The following is a 25,799-nucleotide window of genomic DNA, read 5'->3' as shown; positions in this document are numbered from 1 at the left end:
CCTTTGATAAATAGCATAAATGATATGAGTGATCTGCAAACTTGGCATCAGCCCTAGAAGCCAAGCACTTTATCTGGAACCTGCTTTTCTGCAGTAGATTTTAATCAGCGTAATAAACTTCTGGTGAACACTTTTATTGATGGCATCCATCTTCCTGAAAACAGAGTCCTCGCATGCACAAATACACACCAGCTCTCATCTCACATTTCAATAGAAGTCACAGCTGCAATAAACAGCAGATGAAGAGCCTCCAGGAACTGGAAACTTTAGGTCACAGCTGCAGCAATGGCAGTGGTAGCACAGGTGTCAGAGTGCTTCTAAATCTACACCAGGAGATCGAGAGAGAAATGGAAGGCTGTATTCATCTCACCAAAATTTAAACACTTCACTGGGAAGACTCAAACTCCTCCAGCAAACTACATGGATCTGCCCTGGTGTCTCTCCCTGGTGGAAATGCATGCAAGAAGAAAAATAGTCAAAGTCAGTGCCTGTCCACTGGATCCTTGCAGATAGATCCTTCAGGGGATCCAGCTGCCTAAAATAAAGTGCATAAAAATAACCTAAGATTCAGAGAGAATATTTTCTGCAAACTTAGAACTGTTTTTGAACTGTGCCGTGTGGCTGCAGCCAGCCCTACAGCCCTCCCTTCACGTGGAGCAGCAAGCCAGCTCTCCGTCCTTGTGCTCACTGTTGTGAATTATTAATATCAAACACAAAGCTGAGCTGAGGGGAAAAAATTGTTAGTGGAAATTCTCTGCCCTTCACTCCTATCTCTTTATCTCTGCTTTTCTGATCCTCTTATTTTTAGGTGACTGTCTGCAAATTAAAGCAAATTGAAACCTACAGTGTGTGAGGAGAAGTGGGGAGCTAACCTCGGGGCTATGTCTCCATATGCCTTTATTAAGAGAAGCATACTACCCATGCACATATAATCAGTTTCCAGAGCAGATCGCAATGGAATAGTTCCAAAAATACTGATCAAACAAGTAGCAAGGTGATCCTGGCAGGCAGCAGAACTGTTCATCCTGCAGCAGGCTGTGTGGCTCAGGACACAGAGCGGATCAGCAGCTTTCCTCCTCCCTGCTGCAGCAACGTGTTTTACATCTGCAGGCATACTTGTGGCCTCACATTTGAGCATCCAGAGAAGGGAATGATAATGGGCTCCTTACTCTAGCAGAAGAAGGGAGCCAATGTATTTCTTCCCTCCAGGCTGACTATTCAGTAAGAATTTTCATCCTTCATCTGATCTCCCCTGTGATCTCTCACAACACATAATCTTATTAAATTCTAAGACTCAATCTCCAAATTCAAAGTAACATTTTCATTTGAGCTCTACAAAGCTAAGCTACTGCCTAAGGACTGCAAAATGGGTGAATTCAAAGCTTTAGGTCAGCTAGAGCCAGATGAACGCTCTTGGCCAGATGCTCAGGAGAGCTACTGCTGCCTAAGCATGGAACAAAGTCCAGCAGAGAAGAAGCCTCCATCACCCTTCCCATGGCATACTTCAAGGAAAAAAACATCACTTTCACCTTCATTCAGTGGATATAAACTTACCAGAATGCACGTCTTAAAAATCTGATTCAATACAAACAAAACACACGCAGCTTCCCAGAAGGAAGGGAGAAAATGGGCATGATATATTAGCTGCTTCCCTCTAGTTCCTTGCTCTTCTGGCAGGTGCTTTGGATAATGCCTACAATGTCCTCACTACTGAATTAATAATCAGGCACATAACCTGGATGATTACCAGTATCCACTCAGCTGCACATCACAATGAAATGCAACAGACTGGGTTAGAAAGAATTCAGGCAGAATTTCATAAACACTTCGCAGCTGCTGAATATTTCTACAGACAACAGCAGGTATCGATGGATGGATGTTCACTTGGCTCTGAAATGGACAGTCCACAGTTAAGGAAAGTCCATGTCCCAGGTCAGCCTTACCTAGGTGAGCAATGGATGCTTCCAGCACCTTCACAGCTGCAGTGTAAATCCCTGTGTGCTTTGAGTTCAGGTTGTCAGTGACTGCTGCTACCAGAGAGACCAGCACTGGGTGTAAACTGTCTCTGAGAATGGGTATAATTGAAGCCAGAGCTTCCAGTGACTGCTGCTTCACTTTTTTATTGGAATCCTGAAGTCTCAGGACAAAGACATCAAAAATCTGTTAAGAAAACAAACAACAGAAGAAGAAACAGTAAAAACAAATTCCCAGCCACTTGTAGATGAATGTAATCCTTTCTGTCAGGTCAGTGCTTACTAAAATAAGTTCACTGTCTTCCTATGGGCTACTTACTATAGTCTTTCCACAACCTCAGGCTGGTTTAAAAGATTTTCAAGTTGTATTACAAGGTTTGGGTGAGGATAGGAGTTTCCCTTTGTTTTATCTCTCTGTCCAGAGCCTGGGTCTAGAGGAGTGTGGGGCTCTGATGAACTCTTGAGGTTCCACACCATCTCTGAGGTGAACCACCTCTCTAAGGTAGACTTCTCGAGTTTAACTTGTGCCATTTGTCATTCAAGCACTGTCAACTACTGTACCAGGCACCATTTTCTGGAAAGAGGAAAAAAAAAAACAGGAAGAGAAGGAAGCCATGTCTCTAGCTATTTTTGTTATCTTTGCAACAAGAAAAGATGAGCCCTAAGAAGAGTGACAGTAGTGTTTCCCAGTCAGGAAGGAGATGAAGAGGGAAATGAACGGTCAGAATTGTGCCTTTGTAAAAACAAAAGGATAACATCTACAGAAGTATCCTTTAATTTCTTATTTTTAAGTCAATACAGCATTAAACTTCTCTTCCCTCATTCCAAGCCATTCTTCTTCTGGAGAAGAATTGCCAAGCTTTCAGTGACTGCATTTCCTTTCTTTACACCTAACAGAGTTAGATACAACTGAATTGACTGTTACTATAGCTTCTATCACTGCCAAACAGCACCAACAAGGCACCTGCCAGAGAAATACACTAGACTGAAATTGCTTGCCTTTAACCTGGAACTGAGTTAGATTATTCTGAGTGAGAGGGAGGGGACCACCTTGTCCTGAATGGCTACCATGTAGTGCCAAGACAGGTGAAGTTAATTTCACTGTGACAGGCTTGGGAAGGAAACTAAAGGAGGTATGGAGATGGCCTAGTTACCTGGACAATGTTAGCTGAGATGAGCTGGGGGTTGCTTTTGCAGTGATCTAGGAGGAACACAACTCCTTCTATTCGTGTCTGGAATTCCTTTGCTGTCAGGAGCTTGTTGAGCTCCTTGAGTTGTTCAATTTCTTCCACAGTGCGAAGCGACGTGCGCCGAACTGTCTGATGAGGTAAGAGGAGGACATCAGAGCTGGACCTCAAATTGGAAAGTGAAAACAAAGTGAGACCTTTTGGTGATGACATCTTCAGTTAATTGAGAGGAAAACATCTTGAGGAAACTTCCTAATGATGTTATTTCAGCTAGATCCTGATCTGAAAAGCAACTTTGATCTCATGACAATTGTTATAGGAGGCAACCTCCAAGTAACTTTGTCATTACTGGTTACTCAGGAAAACCAAGGCACCAAGGATAGAATTCATCTCAGTTATCTTCAGATGTCTTCAGGGTACTCATCTAGCATACCTTTGTGGGGAAAAATAGACACTACTTCAAAGCTACGAGTTGTCTATATTGCAAGGAAATGAATTATCCTGGGGAAGTGCCTCTGTAATATGTATGGGAACCTGGATAAATAGTTCATACACATCGGAACAGGTGAATCCCACTCAAGAGAGATTAAAGGGCATATCTGAAGGGATTCAGATTTGGTAGCACAGATGAAAACCTCAGACATTCAACTCACCTCTGCATTCGCAGTATTGCTTCCCTACAAACAGATTCACAGCTTAGCAAACTCAATAGAAACTAATCCCTTGGATCAACCTCTCTCTGGCATGAGGAAGGAGGGATCATAACTACAGCAGTGAGGTACATGGTCATCTTGCCATCACTGAGCACAAGTATGCTCTGCTCTCAGAGGAAGACAGGTACAAGTAGTTTTCTCACTGACATGAGGGGACAGCAAGGACTGAATTCCTATCCTGGATGCTAATCTGCAGCATTGAGGAGATGTTGTCCATCAGCCAGCCAATCATGGGTCTGAATGACACGGACAGCTACATAAAAAAGTCCACATTCAGTTGCCTGCCTTCCAGAGCTGCTCAGGAATTGTCTCACTGATGATGTTTGAAAACAATTGATTTAGTCAGGTCAAACCACACATATGGAAAACGCCATTCTGAGAATGGCATCTTCATTCCAGACTGGAACTTCTCATCAAAATTATCCATATAAAATAAATAAATGAAAGACTCTACTAGGATAAGAAGGTTCTGACTGAAAAAATAAGTCCAAAGTCAAACAGCAGAGACATGACCCTCTCACAGCCTCCACATCACTATCCTAACCACTGCACTGGCTCTTCTGAGCTGCCACTGGTAGTTCTCTCTTCCCCTCTCAATTTTTGAGGAAACCTACTCTCCCCTAGAGAACTTGTTTTCAGCCTAGAGTAGAAGCAGACTTCTCTCATTTTAGAAGGTTTTGCAAGGCAGGAAACATACTCTAGCACAGCTCAGCTCCACCAGAAAGATTTTACTGAGGAGAAGACATGAAAAGCTTGTTACAGGCTTTATCAGATAAAACAGGAGAGGTTCAGTACCCTTCATCAGAAGGCAAGTTTTCCTGGGACATCATCAAACCACTGCTCCTGGACTCCCTGTGGCCTTTGGAAGATGGAGCTTCAGACATACGGTCTTCTATCCCCTAAATACATATATTAAAAAAGCACATTAATTTATACAAGTTAAAATAGGAAATCATTTGCTTAAACACAGATTATAATCAGGATCACGCCTACAAAGAAAGGCTTAAGAACACATTTCATAATGTAGAGAGGGAAGAGGGCCAGAGATTCAGCGATGTCTGCTGGAGGTTTTGTTTCCACTAACCTAATGCAGGTTGTAGGTGTTACCACAACAGGCAACAGTAAATCATCAGTTATGAGCACAAACAGGAATAATACAGACTAATAGGGAACACGCCTTCTCAGAGAGAGCAGCAGAAAACTTCTGGACTCTCTGGAGGCTGGCCCACTATGCTGAGAGTTGTTAGGTTCACATTCCCCCTGTTCCTGCACAAAGACAGTCTTTTCTAGAAAAGAGAGAACAAAAAGAAAAATGTCTGCCTAATTCACAGTGCTTCCTCAAGATCCACAGTGTGTGAAAGCATGGCAGCATTCCCAGAACACAGGCAATATCTCCACTGATTGTGATAGCTTTATGTGTATTTGGAAATTTTCTTTGCACTACTGCTTCCTTCATCTGTTGTGTTCTGTAGGATGGGGGGCAGTAGGGTGTTTTTAGGGGCTTTGGTTTTAGGAATGGAGATAAAACCACTTTCTCCTGGCTTCCTACCTTGTTTGTTGCTGATATTCAACAGAGAACCACTTCATTTCTAATCACACTGATTCCTTCAACTGTCTGCTGATAAACACACTAAGAAACAACATTTCATTTCCAGAAGCAAAACGATGTAGCAGCAGAAGAATGAGATAAAGGAAGTTTAAATGCATTTAATCTCATATTGGCAATTTTAGTACTTGCATAAAGGAGATGCATCTCCTGCCAAGCACTTACTTTCTGCTTAATTGTTGCCATAACAACTTGCAAGTCACGCGAGGGGAGGAATTGTTTCAAGTGTCCATCAAATTTTGGATGACTCATCAATAGATTCAGCATCTTTCGTCCATAAAACCTAATCCAGGGAAGAGAGAAATGGACAAACTGTTCTCTTCTGTTTTAGCTACAGAGTATTACTGCAATCTCTCTTTTCTTGTGCATAAACAAAAGAAAGAATTTAATAGAATATGCTGAGATTTTCAACTCGTCACCTGCAATACCCTGTCCATTCAGCAAAGTGACATTTACCTCTACCTGATACCACTGCTCAGTTCTGCCAGCTGCAGAGAAGAGCCCTCGAGGACAGAGGGCAACAGGAGAACATAGTTTCACAGTGAAGCTGTTTCTGTAATCAAAGGATCCTATGGGATGAACAGAGTGCATCCACTTTGCTGTCATGATTTATTTGTAGTGCCTTGCTGCCATTCCACAAAACTTATCTTTTCATTTTCTGGTAGAGAAGCTATGACAAATCAATTCATGCTTACTACTACTTATCCTGCACTATGGGTATAACCATGGGCAGTTAGTTACTTGTGTGTTCTTGCATCTACTAATGGGAATTTAGAGTAACAGTCAAAGTAAAAGCCCTTTGTTTGTATTTATAAACTTATATGAAACTACAGCTATCTGCAGGAGGAAAGCAGTAGTTTGTTCAGCCACAGACAACATTACACTGTTGGAAAGAAAAAAATGGTAAATAGCTTAGACAACTAAGTCTGCAGAAAGGATTTAGAAAGACTGAATGCTTTGCTTGAAGAAAGATGGAATTTTTTCTAGGACAGTCTTAACCTTCCCAGGAGGAAATGCTTCGGATCCTTATGTGATAATCAGCTAATGCTGCTGATTAGTCTGAGCTCAGCTGATCTGAATTAAAAAAATCATTCAAGTAACAGGAATTTGACAGCAGCCCTTCTTGCTGGACATCATTATTCACACTAGGAAGTAACTTTTAAAATATTTATTACATCTTCCACTCTTTTACTGTTTTACCATAGCCAGACATCAGACAGCTTTCCATTTTTAGGAGGTAAAATGAGGAATTGTCACCTTGTATCCTGATTGCAGTCCTGTGCAAGCTTGACCAGCATGTGAACGAGCAGTTCAACACTGTCACGCGTGCCCGACAGGAGCTTCTCTGCTCCAATCTGCTCCATGACAGTCAGCAGGTGCTCCGCTGTGTACTTCCGCACCAGGACATGGCGGTGACTGGAAACAAGAGAGCAGATGGGAAAGGAGAGCCCAGAGGACAGGTACTGGTCACAACATGGTGCATGCCATTGCTGGGGGGGGGAAGGCATGAGTCCTCACTGCGATATTTGCCAGCAGGAGAAGATACTGCCCTCAGACAAACACATACTTTGGCACGATACAGATGGGCTACGTACAGAGAAGAGGGAGGAATTCAACCTCTCTGGACTATCGGATAATCAATTTATTTCCTGAAATTATTGACTGTGAAAAATAGGGAAATAAAAGATTCTCCCCAACGACTCATCAGAGGGCTCCCACCACAGAGGGATAGGGTGGTAGTGGTGGTAGATCCTTCAGTAGGATCAGGGCTTATTCCACCCACTTCTAAATCTGCCAACTCTTGAAAGAGCAGGAAAAGCTCTGTGGAGCTGCAGAATATGCAGCAATGCAGCCAGTCTGTTTTTTGAAGCTTGGCAATTGTTAAGTGTTTGGACAAAAACATCCAAACCCTTTTCAAAGGTTGAGGAAAGGGTGGTAGTCATTTTAGCCAAATTGCCTTCTCTAGTGAGTGCCTATACAAAACCATCAAGACATGGCACTAATATTTTAAGGCAGCATCTGCTTCAGATATCTCATGGGAGTCTGCCTGTGAAGGCACCTGTGAAGTGACTCACCATCTCATGCATCAATCTGAATAGAAATAGAAGCTCTGAGGATACAACTGTCCTCTTGGCAGGAGCTGTACTTGTTGAGCAGGCTGTGCTACACCCAGCCCATCCTCCCCTGCATGCTCCATGACCCAGCAATTAGCATCCCTGTTTCTCAAGTTATTGGCATAATGATGATGCATGTGTTTTTTTTCTTAGAGCCTCTGTGGTTAGTGTTGTGAAACAGTAAAGAGCATTCACTGCTGCAATTGCCATTGTCCCTTTTCCCACAAAGCCACAAGGCCATGCCACCAACCTCCACCACGGCTTTTGCTTCCTCATCATTCACCATCTCTAGGCAGTGCTGACAGACTGTGAAAGCAAGTAGGTTACAGCAAGTTGGTGAGCTGAGGAAGGAAGTAAGGGTAATTGGACACGTTCATCTCTGAGTTCACAGAAAACCCAGGATAAAGGACCCTCCTTCTGTTCTCCCTGTGTATCCCATCCTGTCCACCTAGCACACAATTTTAGGTGAAGGATATCACTAAGAGAAGAACCACATACTTGACCCCACCAGCCAGGAGAGCAGCCATTGCTCTTGCAGGAGTCACACTCCCCACCATAATCCCCAGGGATCGATCAGCTGCTTTCTGAATGAACTCGCTGGAGTCCCCTGTCTTCTGCAGCAAGGCCCGAGCAACCTCCTCTACCTCCTGGTCCATGTGTTTCTTCATGATCCTGAAGAGCTCTCCAAGAGTGCTGATTGCAAAGCGAGACACCTTCGAGCGGAGGTTGTTTACCTGGGAAAGTCATGAGGGGAAATGTAAGAATCATCTTGTAAAAAAATCCACTTCCCTGGACAGAATTCCCAGTAAACAGCATGATTTTTTCTCTCTGTCCAGGTGAAACAAAAGGGTGTGTGCTCACAAGCACAGAAACCCAACTTACTCCATCACCAAATTCTTCCGTGTCCTCAGGCCCACTTACAATCCAATGTCAATGAGACTGCAGGCCTAAGAAACTTTGTTCCACATAGAATAAAGTACTCAGCCCACACCATTTTGATTTTAGGCCCCTTCACTGAGAGAAAAAAAAAAGAGCTGATAAGATAAAGGAAGAGTGGCACTTTCCTCCTGATCAAAAATGTAACACTAACCTTTTGAGCACTCACTCAGGAAATAGAGTTCATGGGTTCAGGTCTACAACCGAATTCACAAAAGGAACTTGAGTCTATCTGCTTCTTTGTCTACTCAATCTGTTGGACTCAAGGATTTTGGAGGATCTCTTGCAATTACAGGTGTTGTCAATAAGCTTTTCTAACTTCCAGTGCTGCAACTGGAGTGATCCGTGCTTTCAAAGAGCTCTCCCCCAAGGGAAAGGAAGAAGTACCTGAGGAGTCATGGGCTCTGTTTAAAAGGCACTTTGGAGGACAGTTCAGCCATTCTCTTGGCCAGACTTGACTGAACTTGTCAAGAAAAGAGAACAATGTGAGGGCTAGAAGCACTTGCAAAAGCAAAATCTGGGACTGAGAGAAACGAAAATTGAACAGTGTTTCTGCAGATGATTGCACAGAGCAAAAAGGAAAACATTTACTCAGAACCATATAAACAACGTCAAAATCAACAAGATAAGCTCAAAGGACGTCACGGTCTCAGTGAGAGTACCTAAGTTTTGCATATGTAAAAAGAAAAGTTTAAAGAGTTCAACAAAAGGGACATTCAAGCCTCTGATATTGGCAGATAATGGGTAAAAGGTAAGGACTGACCTTCATGGAAAGGAGTTAAGTCTTACCACGTTCTGCAAGCAAAGGAATATTTAATATATTTGGCAATCATGTAGTAAAAGACGTGGGGCCACCATTCAGGCCACCAACAAATGCCAAGTTGGACGTTATTGTCACAAGTGTTTCTAAGGAGCTTAGGGTGAGAATTCTGTTAACTTGACAATAGACAGTAAAGCTGTGTTCCTGGAACATCCCACAGCCAGGATGCTCCAAGCACCCAGAGGCTGCAATGCAAAATACCACTGGTGTGTGGAGGCAATGGGTCATTGGAAATGACAAATCACCAAAAAGCACGTTGAAAGGAAGAAGGAGAAAAGATCATCAGGAAACACTGGAAAACATATATCTACAGTTAATCCCCAGGATGCTTGAGGAAGACAAAATGGGAGGAAGCTGAGAGGCAAAAGGTGCAACATTTAATTACAGCTTAGGGAGAGATTTGGGCTGTGGCAAATCACCTGATGAGTTCCTCAGTGTCTGCATTTGTATACTGCATTATAATGACACCTATCTCAAAGAGGAGAGGCACAGATACACCACATACCACTATATACACAGACAGATCGTATAGATAGGTGACATAGCTATTAGAGACATAAGATCTCAAAATAGTAATGAAGGCAGACATCGAGGTCATATGTAAATTAGGAAGTACATAATTAATCCGTGCCCCGCGTTCAATGTGTGTGGGACCCAATTAAAAACAATATTCCTACCTCTTTGGTAACTGCCAAGGTAACATCATGAAGTCTACTGAGGAGGATTTCCGAGTGGCAGATGGCCAAACGTCTGATGCTGAAGAGTCCTTTCCCCTTCAGCTGCCTGAAAGGCAATTACCAAAAAAGACTGAATTTTCTTACCACGCAAGGAGAAGACAGCACCCTCGGAAATTCCTGGGGTGTTGGCTCAAACAAACAAAGGGAGGTCCTCCTCTTTTGGCACTCAGCTGAACTGGTTGCCACTGGAGGCTGTCATGATCAAAAGCACATGCAAATCCAGAAAGTAAGTAGATGGTTTCAGGGTTAATTTGTAGCCACTAAACAAGACAGCTTTCCTGAAAGCCCTGGCACACAAATTCCCAATGCCGTTCTTCCCCTGCTGTGTTCATGAAGGACCTGAACTAGATGAAGACTCAAGATGAAGTCAAGGCCTACCTAGAGGGCTGTAGGTCAGGGAACTCACCACCTCTGAGACCCCTGAGCAGGACCTGGCCTCCTCACACCTGCAGCAGTTTTCTGCCCCTCACCTGTCCGACATGGAGAGGAACATAGCAACAGACCCATGCAAGGAAGCTGCTTCAAAAGCTGGAGATTTTTCACAGTTATCCTGGTGTGAACAGAGCCCCAGAAATCAGAACAATGCCCACCTGAAATTCATAGTCTCCTGTTTGCAACTAATTTCAGGATAAACAGTGATTATCAACAATGTTTGGCTCCCAGCAAGCTGCAAGGAGGAAAAGTTAGTTTCTAGAAATGCAAGGATTCTAAAGGATGTTTTTTTCCCCTTCTGCCATGAGCCGTTCAGGAGAAATAAGAGATCAAGAAACTCTGCAGCACTTCTCACTCTGTTTTGCAGAAATTGCAACTCCCCATAGGCACTGCCAGACTTACTCAGTACCACCTAGAACCCCAAATCTCTGCTGTTTCTGGTGTCAGCAGGCAAAATGCCTTGTTCCATGACTTCCTTCTTTCCTGAAGCTTTCACTTGTGGAGCAGAGGGCAAAGCTAGAAGGTAGCACAGAGCTGCTGCGCCTGCAGCACTGCTATAGAGCAGAACATGCAAGGGGCTGCCACCACATCTTCGCCCTGTGATGGCTTTGTAGTGGTTTCAACTAGTTCCTTTTGTCTATCTGAGCTGTTTGGCCTCAGAAGTGCTGAAAGATAGTGTTAAAGATAGAAGTGTTAAAGATAAGTCATTCCTGACTTATCTTTAAACTGAGAGGGGAAAAATGATGAGAAGAAAGCAAGTTCTTACCAGTCACTGCTGCTGAGCCAAGTGAGTGCATCGAGCAGCCCCTGCTCTGGATGAGAGAAGGGTCTGGTCTCCTCGGCGTCCCCACACTCAGGCTCCTCTCCCCACTCCAGGCAGCCCAAAGCAATGGCTGGCAGCGAGTTTGCTGTAGGCAGAGGGTCAGAGATTGGCAGTACATACCCTTGGCAAGGCATAGCACCACAGAGCATGCTTTACGAGCTGGGTACAAACTGGCTTTGCTTCCAGGAGCCTTCTCTACTGCCTAGCTTACTGCTTTCCCCAGCACCCAAGTGTCCCCCCACTGCCCCACACTGGGTTCCAGCTCTTTCTGTAAACCTGAAATCTCCACACTGAGTCCTGCTGGGCTCAGGCAAATCCCCAAGGAGCAACCCACCAGGGAACCGAAACCTCACCCTCTAGGTCCATCTAAACTCATTTCCATTAATTTCAAGCATTCCAGATAGCAGGCAGCTGAGTGCACGTATATTTTAATATACCATTGGGAAAGCAGCAGTTAATAGTTTTTGTTATATTCCATGCATTATGAATATTTACTATTTCAGTGGTACACACTAGTTGTACTTTGAAGACACCGAGGTGAAATTTATTTGTCATCAAAGGTACTCGTTTGCAAACTAAGCTTTCTCTTGTGGAAAAATGCAATTTCTAGTCTAGATAGCTGTGACAAAAAAAAAAGCCTTCCAAACATGAAATGGGAATAAAAATATGTAAATATAGATGCAAACTGTTGGCAAACATGCTCTCTTGATGATATATGTACAAGGTATTACAAAATCGAGATGACAAATGCATTTGTTTTGAAAACTATTTTATAGTTTTCATGTCTTGCTCTCAAAAGCTCATTTTCTAAAGTGTAGATGAAAACACCTGAGTTGTCTGAAAGTACTGAGTATAAACATTGCATAGAACCTAGATGAACTGACATGGACTTCATAGAATATTTAAGCTTCTTTGTGTGTTCTACAAAATGTGGAGGATGGAGGAACTGTAAAATCAGCAACGATTGTTTTCAAAAATGCTCTGATGGGCCAAAATTTGGATCTCATTGATGTTAGTGAGGTCTGCACAAATGTATAGATGTATATGTTCAACGTGAATGGAGAATCACATCAGGCTAGTTCTGGTCAATTTTGAAAATCAATGAGTAGCATCTCTAGAATGTATCATTTGAAACACAATTCCTTGCTCCCTTTTTCTTAATTCATGGTACGAGACAGGCTAACCACACAACAGAAATAAGAATCTCTGTGCACTCAGTATCTGCTGTGTATTTATTGCAAGTAGCAGGCAGTCTGGGACCCCCAAGTAGCCTCTCCTGTATGTCACCTGCTGCAATAGCAGGAAAGCTGGCTTGGGCTGAGGACACAACTGTAAGTGCTAACAGATCACAGTGGTACGTGTACGTGCACAGTGAGCTAGCCCTGCAGTTACAGCTGCCTCCCTGGTTAAACTACTGGCTCAACCCAGTACCAGTGTTATATTTTGGATTCTCAGTATGAGGTTAAGGCTTTACTACTGCTTTATTTGGTTAGACTTTCTAGTGGATCTATAAGGACCAGCTGCTCCAGTATCATTGAGCTGGAGTGGCTCCAAAGCAGGCTTGCTCTCTCTCAAGCCTCAGGACAGGATTTGGACCTGAGGTTCCACCTGCATTTGGGGGAATGAGCAGTTTGTGTTCCTTGTGGGAAGGAAGGGCTGGCTCAGAGGCCGCAGCAGAGCGTGCTCACCTGAGGAGTGCCGTGGGAAGCTGGTGTCCTGGCTAATTACAGGGATGCTGGGCAAGGAGGGCCTGTTGACACGCTTCCTCAGCGTGGTACCAATGCTCGACCTGCACACACTGCTGGTGCTGCAGATGGAGAGTGCCTCACTGATGTGCGGTGGGCCAAAGTCTGCAGAGACAGGGAAGTGCCTTGTGAGTAGGATGCTGGACAGCATGACTGCAGGCTTGAAAAGGGCTACAAATGTTGTTGGAGTTGGGCAACAATCTGTTGACCTGTTGTTCCAAGCACACTAACCTGGGACTGATAGCAGAATATAGTGATACTCTCCACACAAAAATGAGGAAAACTCAGCACTGCCCTTCCTCTGTTTTCTTGTTTCCAAGGCTGGATATGAAAGCTACAGTTTCGGGGCTCCCACCTCAGCACTTCACAAAATAGCAGCAAGAAAAAGAGCAGGTGACCTCACCTGGTGCCCTTGGGCTGGGTGCTGACTTCCTAAGATCACTGCAGCAGCACTTGTGGTAATGCATGCTGCAGGACAATCAGAGCCTGTCAGGTGCAATTAAGTCAGCGAAGCTGTGCATTCATGTGGGTAAAATCTGAGTGTTGCTAAGGGCTCCAGCATGGCTCAGCAATGCAAGCTCCTCTGTTGAGAGTGGGAAGCAGGATAACTGTCCTATCATGTGAGCAGTAATTTCAGTTTTTGCCTTTTAATTAGAAATAGTTCGATTTCTGCTCTTCCAAGTTGCAGTTTAGTTAAGAAGCTCTTAGAGTCACCCGTTCATCTTTCTTGTAAGCTATTCTCAATTAGAGAGAGTCTGAAACCCAAATGTCATCTACAAGACTTATACAGTATGTCAGTAAGACTTGGTAAGAGAAGGAGGGGAAGTTATTTATATTCCATCACTGACTCGCTATGGGCTGCAGGCAAGACACTTCATGCCTCTGTAATTTTCTTTGGAAAACAGAAATAAATCATACTCTAAATTCCACTCAGATGTAAGAGAAACAGCCTTCCAGTTTGATTTCATAGACATTTGCAACACTATGCAAACAGTAAACAAGTGAACACAAAGCCCCACAACTATAGCAACCACTCACCTTCTCTGGCTGCATCCCCAGGGTCAGCACTCCATGTGGAGAACTGCAGCGACTTCTCCTTTGCTCTCTCTTTCTCCCTCTCTCTGAGCAAAAGCTCCATCTCTCTTGTTTGCCTCTGGCGCATTTTCTCCTGAGCAGACTTGGATATGGTGATATGGATCTGGTTGTAGAAGAAATGCGTCAGTGAGTGTCAACAGATATGCACAAACTGCACAGTGCTTGAGCATTGTGGTCTTTAATGCAGTTGCACAAATATCCCAGTAGGTTCAGAACATTTCCTCCATTTCCTCATCTTATTATACATTTATATTCAACAGTCTATAATGCTTTGTTTCCAAATCCTTCCACTGGTTCAAGCTGTTGCTTCTCAAGCTGTGGTGAAGTCCTGCTCAAACCACAGCAGTGCTCGAAAGGTATAGCCCACATTACTAGAGGGTAAACTAGACAGCTCAGTTCCTACAGACTGTGGCAGGAGAGCAAACACCACTCACAGCCAGTAATCACAGCCCACTCTCCATTCTCTGCTCCTGAGGAACTCAGTTGCACCCTGAAAATCACGCGTCCAAAAGAGGAGTCACATGAAAAAAGCTTGAGAAACATTGGTCTTAAAGAAAAGAGAAATGAAGAGTAACACGGTAACGAGATACAGCAAGTAAGGTAACCAAGGAAAACGATTCTTCTGCAGCCTTGCTTACACCCAACGTTACGATCTTTGCTTCCAAGCATGCACCTTGCACATATTCACTGAAAGCATAACTGTATCTACCATTCAGATCTGCACTAAAATTGGCCTTCACAGGTGAAGGACACTTCTTAGTCTTAGCACCATCTGCCAACCAGTGTGTCTGCATCAGTGAAAATGAACGCCCCACTCCACAAGAGAGGAAGGTGATGATTTTCAGTGACATTTTGTCACAGCAGTCACTGACCAGTGAAAAAGAAGCCTGCTGGCCCCTGCCCGTAGTGCTTACCCTTCCATTGCTGTCCTTCCAGTCATCATCCTTCAGTAGGCGAGGACTCGAGAGGTGATCCATCTCCTTGACCTGGCTGAGGGGCAGATCTGTCAGTGGGGGCACAGGTTCATACAAATGCCCTGCAGACTTCATGCTACAGGCAACACGCTGCTGGGGAATAGGCAAGACGGGCTCCAGAGTCCGGAGTTCTGATGAGATATGAATATGCATCGTGTATGAGAAGGCACATAACACACGCAGGCAGAAGTGCACTTCCTGTTGGCCAAATTCAAATCTCTACCCATTTTCGATTTAGTAAACCTTTTTTTTTTCTCCTCAGTTACTATCTCTATTTTTTTGATAGCTAGACCTTTGTGGAGGTATCAATACTCCCTCCTCTTTGCTGGCATATTTTAGAGGGCATCTGAAGGAAAACTTGAGATGGCTACAGTCTTACCAAAAATAGAATTGTGTTCTCAAAGCTGCACTCACTCTTCCCAAGGAGTTTCATTATAAACTGTAGCAGATAAGCTCACTTTCTGGGTGGCCTCACTAAAGGCTGATTCTCTTATGGGGAATGATACAGTACAGCTCATTCTGAAATACTCTCCAACAGAGCTGTTAAGACTCAGAGAACTAATCATTCCTTACGTGGCTTCACAGATGATAAAATCACGTAATAGCCAAGTAGTAAAAAAAGGAATAACTTTTTTAAATCAGGATTTTTTTTCCCTACTGAATGGCCAGGTCGATAATAAAGAGAGAGAGAAAAAGAGATAGCTTAATGATATAGCTCATTTCTAGCCCAGAATGTATCCACCAAAAATGTCACCTTACTTACTCAGCAATACTTCTCCCTAGCTGCACTCAGCATCCTAGCTGCATATCAGCAATAAAGTAATCATTGCTACAGCGTACGCTTGTTATTTGGCAGAGTTAACTCCAAGCTGAGAGACCAGTGAATCTTATCTCTTTTTCTACATCAGCAAAATTATTTGTTAAACTCTCATCACTACAAGCTCACAGATGGCAAAGAAGCAGCAATGGTGTCATTGAGGTTTTCAACTTAAAAGTATTGGCTAACACAGATGCAACTGACACCCTATATTATCTTGCAGAACTTTTATTGCTAGTCATAATGCAAGGGAAAAAACAAGAGCCAACAGCCATCTCCTAACCCAGCCTGAACTGACAACTGAATAACTGACAACTGCAGATAGAGTAGGGGAAGATATAATAAACCTAGTGTATGTCATTTAAGGCAAATTAGTTGTGAAAAAAGGAAGCTTCTCTTTGTTACTCAGCATTTGATTTAGACGTGATTTAAGAATGGAAAGCTGAGTTCAGACAAGCACTGCACAGACTCAAGCCCTTCATCTTTAACTGAAAAACTCACAAGGGCTTCTTATCGTGTGAGGTTTCACTACTTTCAGTGTAAAAACATGCCACGTTTCTGAATCTACTTCAGATCTCAGAAGGGTTTGGTACAGGATGAGAAACTTTTCTGAATGAAAGTTTCCTCCTCCAAGCACAGGTGGAATGAGTGGGAGCATTTCTCATTTCTCTAATCTTTGGACCATAAGAGAGCACTCAGGGAGATTAAAAAAAAATGTAAAAAAGAGCACGATGTGGAAGGGTTGGGGGGATTTCTTTTCCTGCTGTACATTTCCAGGATGGCTGAGTACCCCAACAGCTACTGCCATTCAGACTGACAGCTGGAGTTATTTTCACTGGATCATCAGAGCACATTCTCCCAGTTACAGGGCTCTGGAATGGTTATCTGAGCACATTAAGGAAAGCATAAAGTTATAGGATAGTTTTCAATGGGAATTTCACAGTGCCAACCACAGGTCAGTATGCCCATGTTCACTTTAGGATAGTGCCGACCTGTACCTACCCAGAGATGTAGGGGTCTTCTCTTCTGTTCTGCTGCCTGATCTCAGTCTGAAGAAAATGGATGAGAAAAGAATATATGAGGAGATAGAAGAAGGAGAGAGTTGGCTTTAAAGGATGAAAAGTTTTCAGCAAAATCACTCTGACGAGGAAAGGAGTGCAACCATAAAACCAGCAATATGAAAAGCTCATTAACTGCTGTTAAACTTTCAAGTTGTAGAGTTATGCAGCTCCAACTGAAACATCTAGTTCCAGCTGAAGTGCAGGAGTCAGATTCCTCAATGTGGGCGTTCAAGATCCAATTCTGCCATCTATCTTTTGGAGCTAAGTGGCTCTCACTTCTACAAGCAGTCTTCTGAATCAGCAAGTCAGTCTCCAGTCTGTACAGAGGGACAGCTACATCTACACTGCAGCAGAAGTCTAATTTTGCTGGGTCGTGATTTAAACTGGTGACAGTATTTTGGTACAGATGATAATACCACTGCTCTGTTATCAGAATAGTATTACATCTTCCTGTTCTTTCAAGAGGGAAAAGATTTTTTTCCAACTCAGCTGGTACATAATGTACTCAGATTGCACCTTAAATACTACACTGAAGGTTTTTTAATTGGAACTGTGTTTCTGTTACTCCTTATTTACAGTTATAATGAGGATAAACTTGGTGGTTAGATTTCCCTATGCATATCCAAGCACGTATCTCTCCATCATTTATTTACAGCCCCTATAATTGTTCCCTAGCACCCTGCCCTTTGGATCTTAAAACCATAGGTAAATATTATACATCCATAGGATTATACACCCAAAAACAGAGATTTATCCTTGCTCTCATTCCACAGTGAAGATCCAGACACAGAGAAGTTATGAGCAACATTTACAAAAGCAGCACCTACATTTGGTAGGCATATATATAATAGCTGACATATGCCCCAGCATATTTTTGCATGTACAGGTATTGGCAGTCAAAGTTCATGCACAAAACCAAATGTTGGATTCAGGTCCATGCAACACAGCTCCTAAATGGTGTCACAAAGATTTGACTGAATTGGTATCAGAATCCAGCAGAGCACCTGCTTTTAAGGTCCTCAGAAGTCCTGGCTGCTCCTTCTCCCCTGCTCTCTCTTTAAAGAGTATGGTGTTAAGTTTGACATGTTGGATCACTATAGATGTACAGTCTGGTGAAAACACAGAAGTCTCAATTACATTGGAGAGTCAGGTGGTGGAAAATAACCTCATGAGATGTGTGAGTTGAACAGAATACCAGAGGCAGACACTTGGGCTTACCTCATCTCCAGGGACTCTTGAGAAATCATCTGCTGAGAGCTTGGGAGAGGCATTTCAGTGCTGCCAGGATCCCCGTCCGATGGTCTTGCTGACTTGGGGATAGGGGGAATCAGAGCCACCCCCAGCAACTTCTTCCTTTCCTCATCACCACAGTTCAGAAGCTGCAGTGAAGCCTGGAAAAACGAGAGCCCACTGCTCAGCCTGAGCATGCAGCCCTCCTGCTCAATGCCACAAGCAGTTTAGCTGTACTCTTTTCTAAGACTCTGGGGGAAAATTAGTCAAACTGTTGGAATGCCTTGGCCTGGGATGGGCAATGAAAAGTAAGTGGTGAAGGGGGGGGGACCGTGTCCAATGCTGTTGACAGCTCTTCCCCTTTGCTCACCTTTGTGGCAGCAGCCACGTTCCCACCTGGCAGCTGTCTGCTGGGCAGAGAGGATGTTCTGGGGTGGTGTCGCCTCTATTAGGTTTCTCATGGTATTGAAGTAGGTTTAGATCACTATCCCCTTGCTGTCCAAAGGTGCCTACCAGCCATTACTGAACCCCAGCCAAGTCATTTTGCACACTGTCAAAACCTCCTTTTCTCAAGCCCATAATTCTTTTCCTGCTCCTGCCCTTTCAACATTCCCCTATCAGCCTTTTGGTCCAGATGCTAATGTGCTCTCCAGATCCCACACAATTCATCACTGCAGGCTCACTGACATTTATTAGGTTCAGCGGAGCTCCCTACCCTGCCGCTCTGTGTAAGGTCTCTCTGCCTGCTGAAATCATTCAGCTTGGCAACATCACCCCTTCGGGCTCCCCGCACCAGGGCTAGGAAGGGCAATGGTGGAAGCAGAGCACCTTTACACAGTACCCCATCATTCTTTTTATGGCCAAAAAGCCAAATCAGGACCTGTTCAATCTCCAGTGAAACCAACAGTTAATGTCAGGGATACACATAGTGCTGTAGCTGCAGGGATGGAGTAAAGTGAGATAACCTTCTGTTGTTTTTCCTCTTTACGAAAGCTGCTATTCTTCTGCTCTCTCATACCCATCATAATCAAAACAATTGCACCTCCTGTCCTTCCTGCAAAGCCAGTCAAATGGATGGGGTCTGAACTCCACTCTCCCTGGCCAGAACTGCCAATTCCCATCACTTAACCCTGGGAAGACATAAAGCAACAAAGCCACATAGAGGCCACTGAGCTCTAGAAATACTACTAGAAGTGACTGTGCAGAAGGACCTTGCTGTACTTGGAACTCAGAGTTGAATTTGCAGGACAGTCTGCTCCAGCAGACGTATTTTGCATCTAAACCAGACAGAGCTGGTCTAAGAAGCTGCCTACACACTGCTGTGCCTGCAACATAGGTGCTTCACAGGAACCTGTATTAGGAAACTGTAGAAGGATATGCTTGGCCAGGTGAAACATATTTTCTTGCTCTGTGTGGTCACTGGTAGTTTTTTGTGGTCATAAAACACAAGAGGAGCTCATGGAGTGCACAGAAGTATGCTCCTACTCATATACACTGGGGACACAAAGCCTGCTGTAAGCATGCTGCAAAATCAGCCTGACATACTACATCCACCCGAGCTTCCACAGGGAAAGAAGATCTCAGAGTTTTGCCTACAGGAATACACTGAAGATCCACCACATGTGATTTAGTTTGTTTCCTTACCTCTGATATCAATTCCTTGTGATTGGTGTTGCTGCCACCACGATCTGTGCTGTCCTCCCTGAGCTCCTGCTCCGCATTGCTCATCCAGCTGGGCTCTGGGGAGGGGAGGCTGCTCTGGATGGGGGGCACAGGCTTGGAGGTTACCAGGAGCCTCTGGGAAGCTGACCTGGAACTGGCTGGCTTCAAGTCAGCCCCCTTCAGGTCACTGCTGTCAGTCAGGTCTGCAAAACAGACGCAGTGTAAAAGAAGCAGCACTTCAAATGGCAGAGCACCAGGCGCTAGATATTACATCTGACATCTTACATCTGAAATATGGTGTACAGCAATACACTGTGCAGTTAGAAAACAGGTTCCATCCTACAGCAGCAAGAGAGCTATGTGGGTGATGGAACAGGGAAGGCTATTGCAGAGAGCACTCGTGGGGGGGAGATCTATTCAGTGGTGATATGCACTAGTTCTCTAGGTTCTCTCCTGCTGAAGAGCAGACAGGCTTAAGCCTTACCTCTCTGTGGGGCTAGCAGGCCCTCAGACATCCTCCTCTTCTTCAGCTTGTCCTTGATCCGAGTAGTTTCCAGGGCAGCACTGCTCACCTCCCTTTCCTGGAGATGAGGAAGGGCAGAGAGATCACCTCCAGCCCCAGCATCAAGGTCCTGCATGCTAGCCTTGCTGCCCCAGCCCTCCAGGGAAGAGATGGCCCCTAGGTATGGAATGGGAAGAAGTGTGTTAGTTGTTGACCTTGCTGCTTTACAACCAACTACTCTTATGTCAGTCCTTGGCTTCAGTGAACACCACCAGTAAAGACCTTCATAGTGCTATATGTTTGAGTTAAAGCAGAGAGAAACTTGGTAATCAGGCACATGGTACCAGTGGCACCATCCAATCCTCAAGGTTAGACCTGAAGGGCAGACAAAAATTTACCAATGGCAAGGCTCTCACTGATAGCATGGATAGATACAGAACTCATAACACACCATGATACCCAATTTAAGGCCATTTGGGCTTCAGTCCCTGTCATGGCTGGCAGTGGTCATCATTTGGATACCACAGATAAAATGTAGTGAATTAATGACAGAGATATGATGCCAAGAGCACCACCGGAGGAGGGCAGGATCATCCACATCTCCCTGTCAGCTACCTGCTCTGGCACAGAGGAGTACTAGGACCGACCTCTGAGGAGCATTTCTTCCTAAAATCAGGGTTTCTGATGAGATGAGTTCGCCATCATGCATTGAACCACCTTCCATCCTCACCTTCTTCTCCAGTAATCCATCTGCTGCCACAAAGCTGCAAGTTTGAATCAATGCTTCCACCCCGCAGAGCTCTGCATCTGGGTTTGACCTTTGGGACGCTCCCACAGTAGACAGCAACTGGGGCATCATACTTAGCTTCAAAATAGAGACAGTACAAGCAATCTGAATTTGCAGCTTTTTGGAAGGAGCAGGAAAAAATAAATAGATAAGCAGACATCCCTTCTTCATATTCGACTGACATCAGTATTAAATTATAGTCCTGACCTCAAGGGCCTTGATGACTTCATGCTGTGCTGTCTAGAGAAGCGCTTATATTCCAGCATTCTGACAGCTGAATGCTCTGGAAAATGACACATTTTGCTGGTTGCCTATCTAAGACAAAGGGATTTCTCCATCTCTTCTCAAAGGATAGACAACCTGCAAAGGTATCTAGAATTTGGCAGTATCCAGTGAGTAGCTAATTTACAAATCCAGTTTGAAAATCCTTTGATTTCTGTAATTTCCAATCGGATTTGTTAGCTTTTATGTCTCTCCACAATAAAGAAATTACTGGAGCACAAAGAATTAATCGCTATGTGCTATACCTAAGAGAAGAACTCTGCACTAAATGTCCCCAGTATTCAATCAGTTTATTGGGATACTGCAAGATGCAAATTGACTGTCCAAACATTCTCCTTTGTTCTGCTTCACTGTTACTGGAGATTGTTCCCTGCTTCAGAGATGCTTCCTTCTCCGGTAACAGAAACAGAAAACTTCTGATCTTAGCTATTCCTGAAAATTCAAAGCTATGTGCAGCATGCTTCCCTGCCTTTCATCCTGGCCAATATACCCCCCATTACCCAGCCTCCGAGGCTGGGCTCCTGCAGAATAAAGAATAGCTGCTGCACTTGGCAGCACAGTCAGCACCTCCAGGGCTGTGCGATCAGTGCTATGAATGCAGCCTTTGTAGGGGCTCTGCCTCCCTGAGCCAGGCAGCATTCCAGGCCACTGGGCAGGCAAAAGTCCTCTGGACAAAGGCTGCAGGGCTAGAGGTCTGTCATCTGCTGCAGCCCTTCACCTGCTGCAAAATTATCTTCTGTTGCCATGGGGGGATGATGGGCTCTGTCCAGATGAGAGGCTGCTCGTGCTGCCTGTCACTGCACCTGACGTGGCTGTCGCTGGGGTCCTCTGCAGCATCGGGAGCCTGCATGGAAAAAGGACACTGCTAGTACAAGTGACAGCCATCGCCCTTGCCCTTCGGCGTCACAAACACCATGTTAAAACACCATAAAAAAAATGCATTCATGATATGCATTTGCTATATTTTGCCAGACATGGCCAGATGCTGGAAGAAGACTGCTGGCAGCATAGCAGGGGAGGTGTAACTCAGCCCAGCAGCTGCTGTCCTCGTGGCCGGATGGGCACGGCAGCCAAGTTTCTTGCCACACTTACTGCTTTCAGACCTGGCACCACAGAGCTTCGCAGTTTCACATGTCTGGCAACAGTGAGCTGTAATGTTGAAGTGGATCTACATGAAGAACAACTGATAATGGGGAAAAAACAACAACTGAGGAGCAGAATGGTCTCCCTTTTTAAGACAAGCATACCTGCACATACTGAGGGGCAAATGACACTGGTGATGTTCCATTTGAGAAGGGGTAGAAAGGGCTAGATCAGCTTTTATAACACGTCCATGAGCAATTCTGAAGTACAACTGAAACCACAACCAGATGCTTCCAGATCTGCCATCTTTTGGGAAAGGGAGGAGAACAGCAGTTGAAACAACTGCTTGGCACCTCAGAAAGCCTGAGTTTGTAGAGAGACCCATAACTGGGGTTGCCAGCTGTCCAGAAACCACCTGTCCTGCCAACACCAGCAAGCACACATCCCACAGGACTAAAGGATTTGTGGGTGCAGGATACACAACAGTAAAAAAATATACTCTTTGCCCACCAGTGCAACAAAAAGTGACACTTTGCAGCTTGTGGTCTATTCCCTTACCAGTTTGGCTACTTTCACTTCAGAGCTTTGGAGATTTCTTTTCACCTTCTGTCACCATATAAAGCTTTGGTTTCTTTAATTGTGTTGGCCTACTTTTTACAGCCCAACCAGAGAGGTAAGAGGGTGTGCTCTGCAGAGCATACCTTAGGATGAAAGGTCAACACTGTAAGTTGTTGTAGTAGGGTTACAATAGTAAAACTCCTATAAATGTCAGTGGGAACAGAAGGATGCCAATGTGAATTGTTTTTGGAAACCCTCTGATAGGTGCCTATAAAGCTCTGAAGAAAGAGTGGCAACTGCATGGTAGCTAAGTGCAGCCAGGAGGATCAATCACAAACAGAACTGCTCCTGATGGAAGAAAAAAGCAGGTACCTATTATTGTGCTCTGTGAGCTTAAAACAAGTGACAGAGAATGCCCAAGCAAGGACTTCACATACCCTGCCATCCGTCAGATTTACAATCTGATAAAATGGTGTCCTCGAGCAATTTACATTAGAAAATGCTCATATAACAGCAAAGCCCTGTAGCTCCACCCCCTGCCCAAAACATTTACATCTCCTCCAAAGCTGTCAATGGCTTCATCTGGAATAAAGCAAGCAATTTCAGACAGGCTGGAGTTAGCTGTTAATCCACGTCTGACTTCAAACCTTTTTGTTATACTATGTAAATTCAAAGGGACAGCTTAAGGTCAAGGAACAAAGATGCTGAGAGGGTCTTGAGAGCCTGGCTCCCATTATTTTCAGTGAAAGTCAGACACTAAATATCCCTGAAATACAAATCCCAATCTATTTCAGACTGTGCACGGTAAAACAAAGAATGAAAGGTGTCACTGTCAGCGGGACTAGGGCACAAAGCATAGGATGAATATCTGAAAAGTACATCAGTGGTACTTTTGGCTGGTTGAGATCAGCTCCCAAATGAAGCTGAGCATGCCCCATTGCTTAAGGTATTAAAAATAGCCAAGAGAAAGCAGAAAGTACCAGAAATGAGTGCACCTTGTAGCTAAGGACAGAGGGCTCTCCCTGCCACTGATGTATTCTGCAATAAAATTCCTGCAACATGAGACCAGTATCTCCATGCCTCAGTGCTGTTCTTCTGCCAGGCTGTTGTCCTACACACTAACTTAAGTGGGAAGGGCATTATTTATGGCCCGAGAGGCTTAATTGCCTTAATTCAGGGCAGAACACCCAATTCAGGCCAACTACACGTTACGGAAAATCCCAAATGTATGTTCACATAAGTCCACCCCATTTTCTTGAGGGGAAAAAAGGGACAGAAGATCGCACCAAGACTGGAATGATAATAGAAGAGCAATTTTCTGCAGCCTCACGTGCAGGATTCCTCTTCAGCCACTGCTGAGAGAAGCTCAAAATAAGCTTGTGCCATTCTCTCTACAGAGAACAGCACCAATGGTTCACTGTTGTATAAATAATATGCTAAAAATTGGCTTTCTGAAGAGGAAAACAGAGCAAAAATGCATCTGAGCAACTCCAGGCCTTGGTGATGTTTCATCATACAGTAACTGTATGTCTTGCCATTCCGCTGGGTTAATCCAAACGAAACACATCTTCTGGGATTTTCAGCTTCTTTGGATCATTAGCACTGAGTAAATGAAAATAGAGATTATTTAATACTATAATTACTGTTTTCCCTAACTAACAACCTATTTCTCTGGAGGCTTCCTAGCACAGCAAATATACAGTATCTCTATGTGAAACATCAACACCAGCAGCCCTACAGGGCCAGGCAGGACTGGAGCTGCTGGAGGTTAAACCCAATATTTCAACAGCTGCTGGTGAAGAGGTTATCTTTTTTTTTTTTTTCCTTACCACTGAACTGAATGGTTTGAGAAATTTTTGAGTCATCGAGCTTCCTTTCTCAAATATTGACTATTGGTAAGAAGCACGGATAAAGGAAATAATGCTAAGAGGTACAGAGCACCCACACATGGCCTTTTTTTTTTATTATTATTTTTTTTTTAAGTGTTCTGCCCTCACCTCATGTTTGAAAGATCTTCAAACTCAGTGCCCCTGTCAGGGCTGCTTCTGAGCAGAGCAGGGCTGCTCAGCCACGAAACAAGAGTTATCATAAGCAGCAGCTTACCCAGAGCAGTGAATCGAGAATTAGGAATAAGCTGGTCTGAATGCAAACCTTATTAACTCCTAAACGCACCCGACCAAACACTCATTCCAGCTCTAATGAGGTGCTCTGCTGGACACCGCAGTCACGTGAACACTGTACACACGTTTGTGATGGTCTCTGCTGGAGCTGTGGCCAAGGGTGCCTGCTCCCCAGCAGCAGGTGATGGATTGCACCGTGGGCTCCTGTGCCAGCAGGACACCATGAGGCAGCGAGGAGCCAAGTACACTGACTTGTTGCCTTGGGCATAACCTTGACCAAAAGCATTGGAAAAGTTTTCCTTATGGAAGACTTTGACTACAACCCTGCAATCACAGGGTCCTGAGCCTGTGCAAGGTTTTGTTCCCTGACAGCATCATATGGGTTTCTTGTGACTGCATTTTCCTTGGCAATATCAGGCATGTCTCCCCAGTGCCTTGCAGAGAGAGTTCTCCTGCCCTATCCCTTCCTCTTCAATAGCAAAGGATCACTAAAACACACTCTCTTGCCCCATGCTCATCTCCCTGTGGGGCCTCCCATACTG

The 25,799-nt window shown here is 44.3% G+C and overlaps 1 protein-coding gene across 1 annotated transcript in view; it reads right to left on the bottom strand.

Annotated features, from left to right (window-relative positions):
- TOGARAM2 (TOG array regulator of axonemal microtubules 2) overlaps positions 1–25,799 on the bottom strand; it is a 48,054-nt gene that overhangs the window by 6,772 nt on the left and 15,483 nt on the right. The window contains 18 exon segments of the mRNA XM_065739615.1: positions 1,944–2,160; positions 3,128–3,326; positions 4,669–4,772; positions 5,645–5,762; positions 6,737–6,895; positions 8,092–8,327; positions 10,027–10,132; positions 11,285–11,426; positions 13,030–13,191; positions 14,125–14,284; positions 15,096–15,286; positions 16,975–17,021; positions 18,252–18,424; positions 19,908–20,128; positions 20,410–20,604; positions 21,158–21,292; positions 22,215–22,249; positions 22,251–22,340. Of these exon segments, the coding sequence (XP_065595687.1) occupies positions 1,944–2,160; positions 3,128–3,326; positions 4,669–4,772; positions 5,645–5,762; positions 6,737–6,895; positions 8,092–8,327; positions 10,027–10,132; positions 11,285–11,426; positions 13,030–13,191; positions 14,125–14,284; positions 15,096–15,286; positions 16,975–17,021; positions 18,252–18,424; positions 19,908–20,128; positions 20,410–20,604; positions 21,158–21,292; positions 22,215–22,249; positions 22,251–22,340 (2,690 nt within the window).

Source organism: Cyrtonyx montezumae, unplaced genomic scaffold (assembly GCF_038088225.1).
Source record: "Cyrtonyx montezumae isolate F1298 unplaced genomic scaffold, pur_monq_1.0 scaffold_24, whole genome shotgun sequence".
In the NCBI taxonomy this organism is placed as follows: Eukaryota; Metazoa; Chordata; class Aves; order Galliformes; family Odontophoridae; genus Cyrtonyx; species Cyrtonyx montezumae.
The sequence above is the reverse complement of the archived record's forward strand: the minus strand, read 5'-3'. Positions and strand labels throughout refer to the sequence as shown.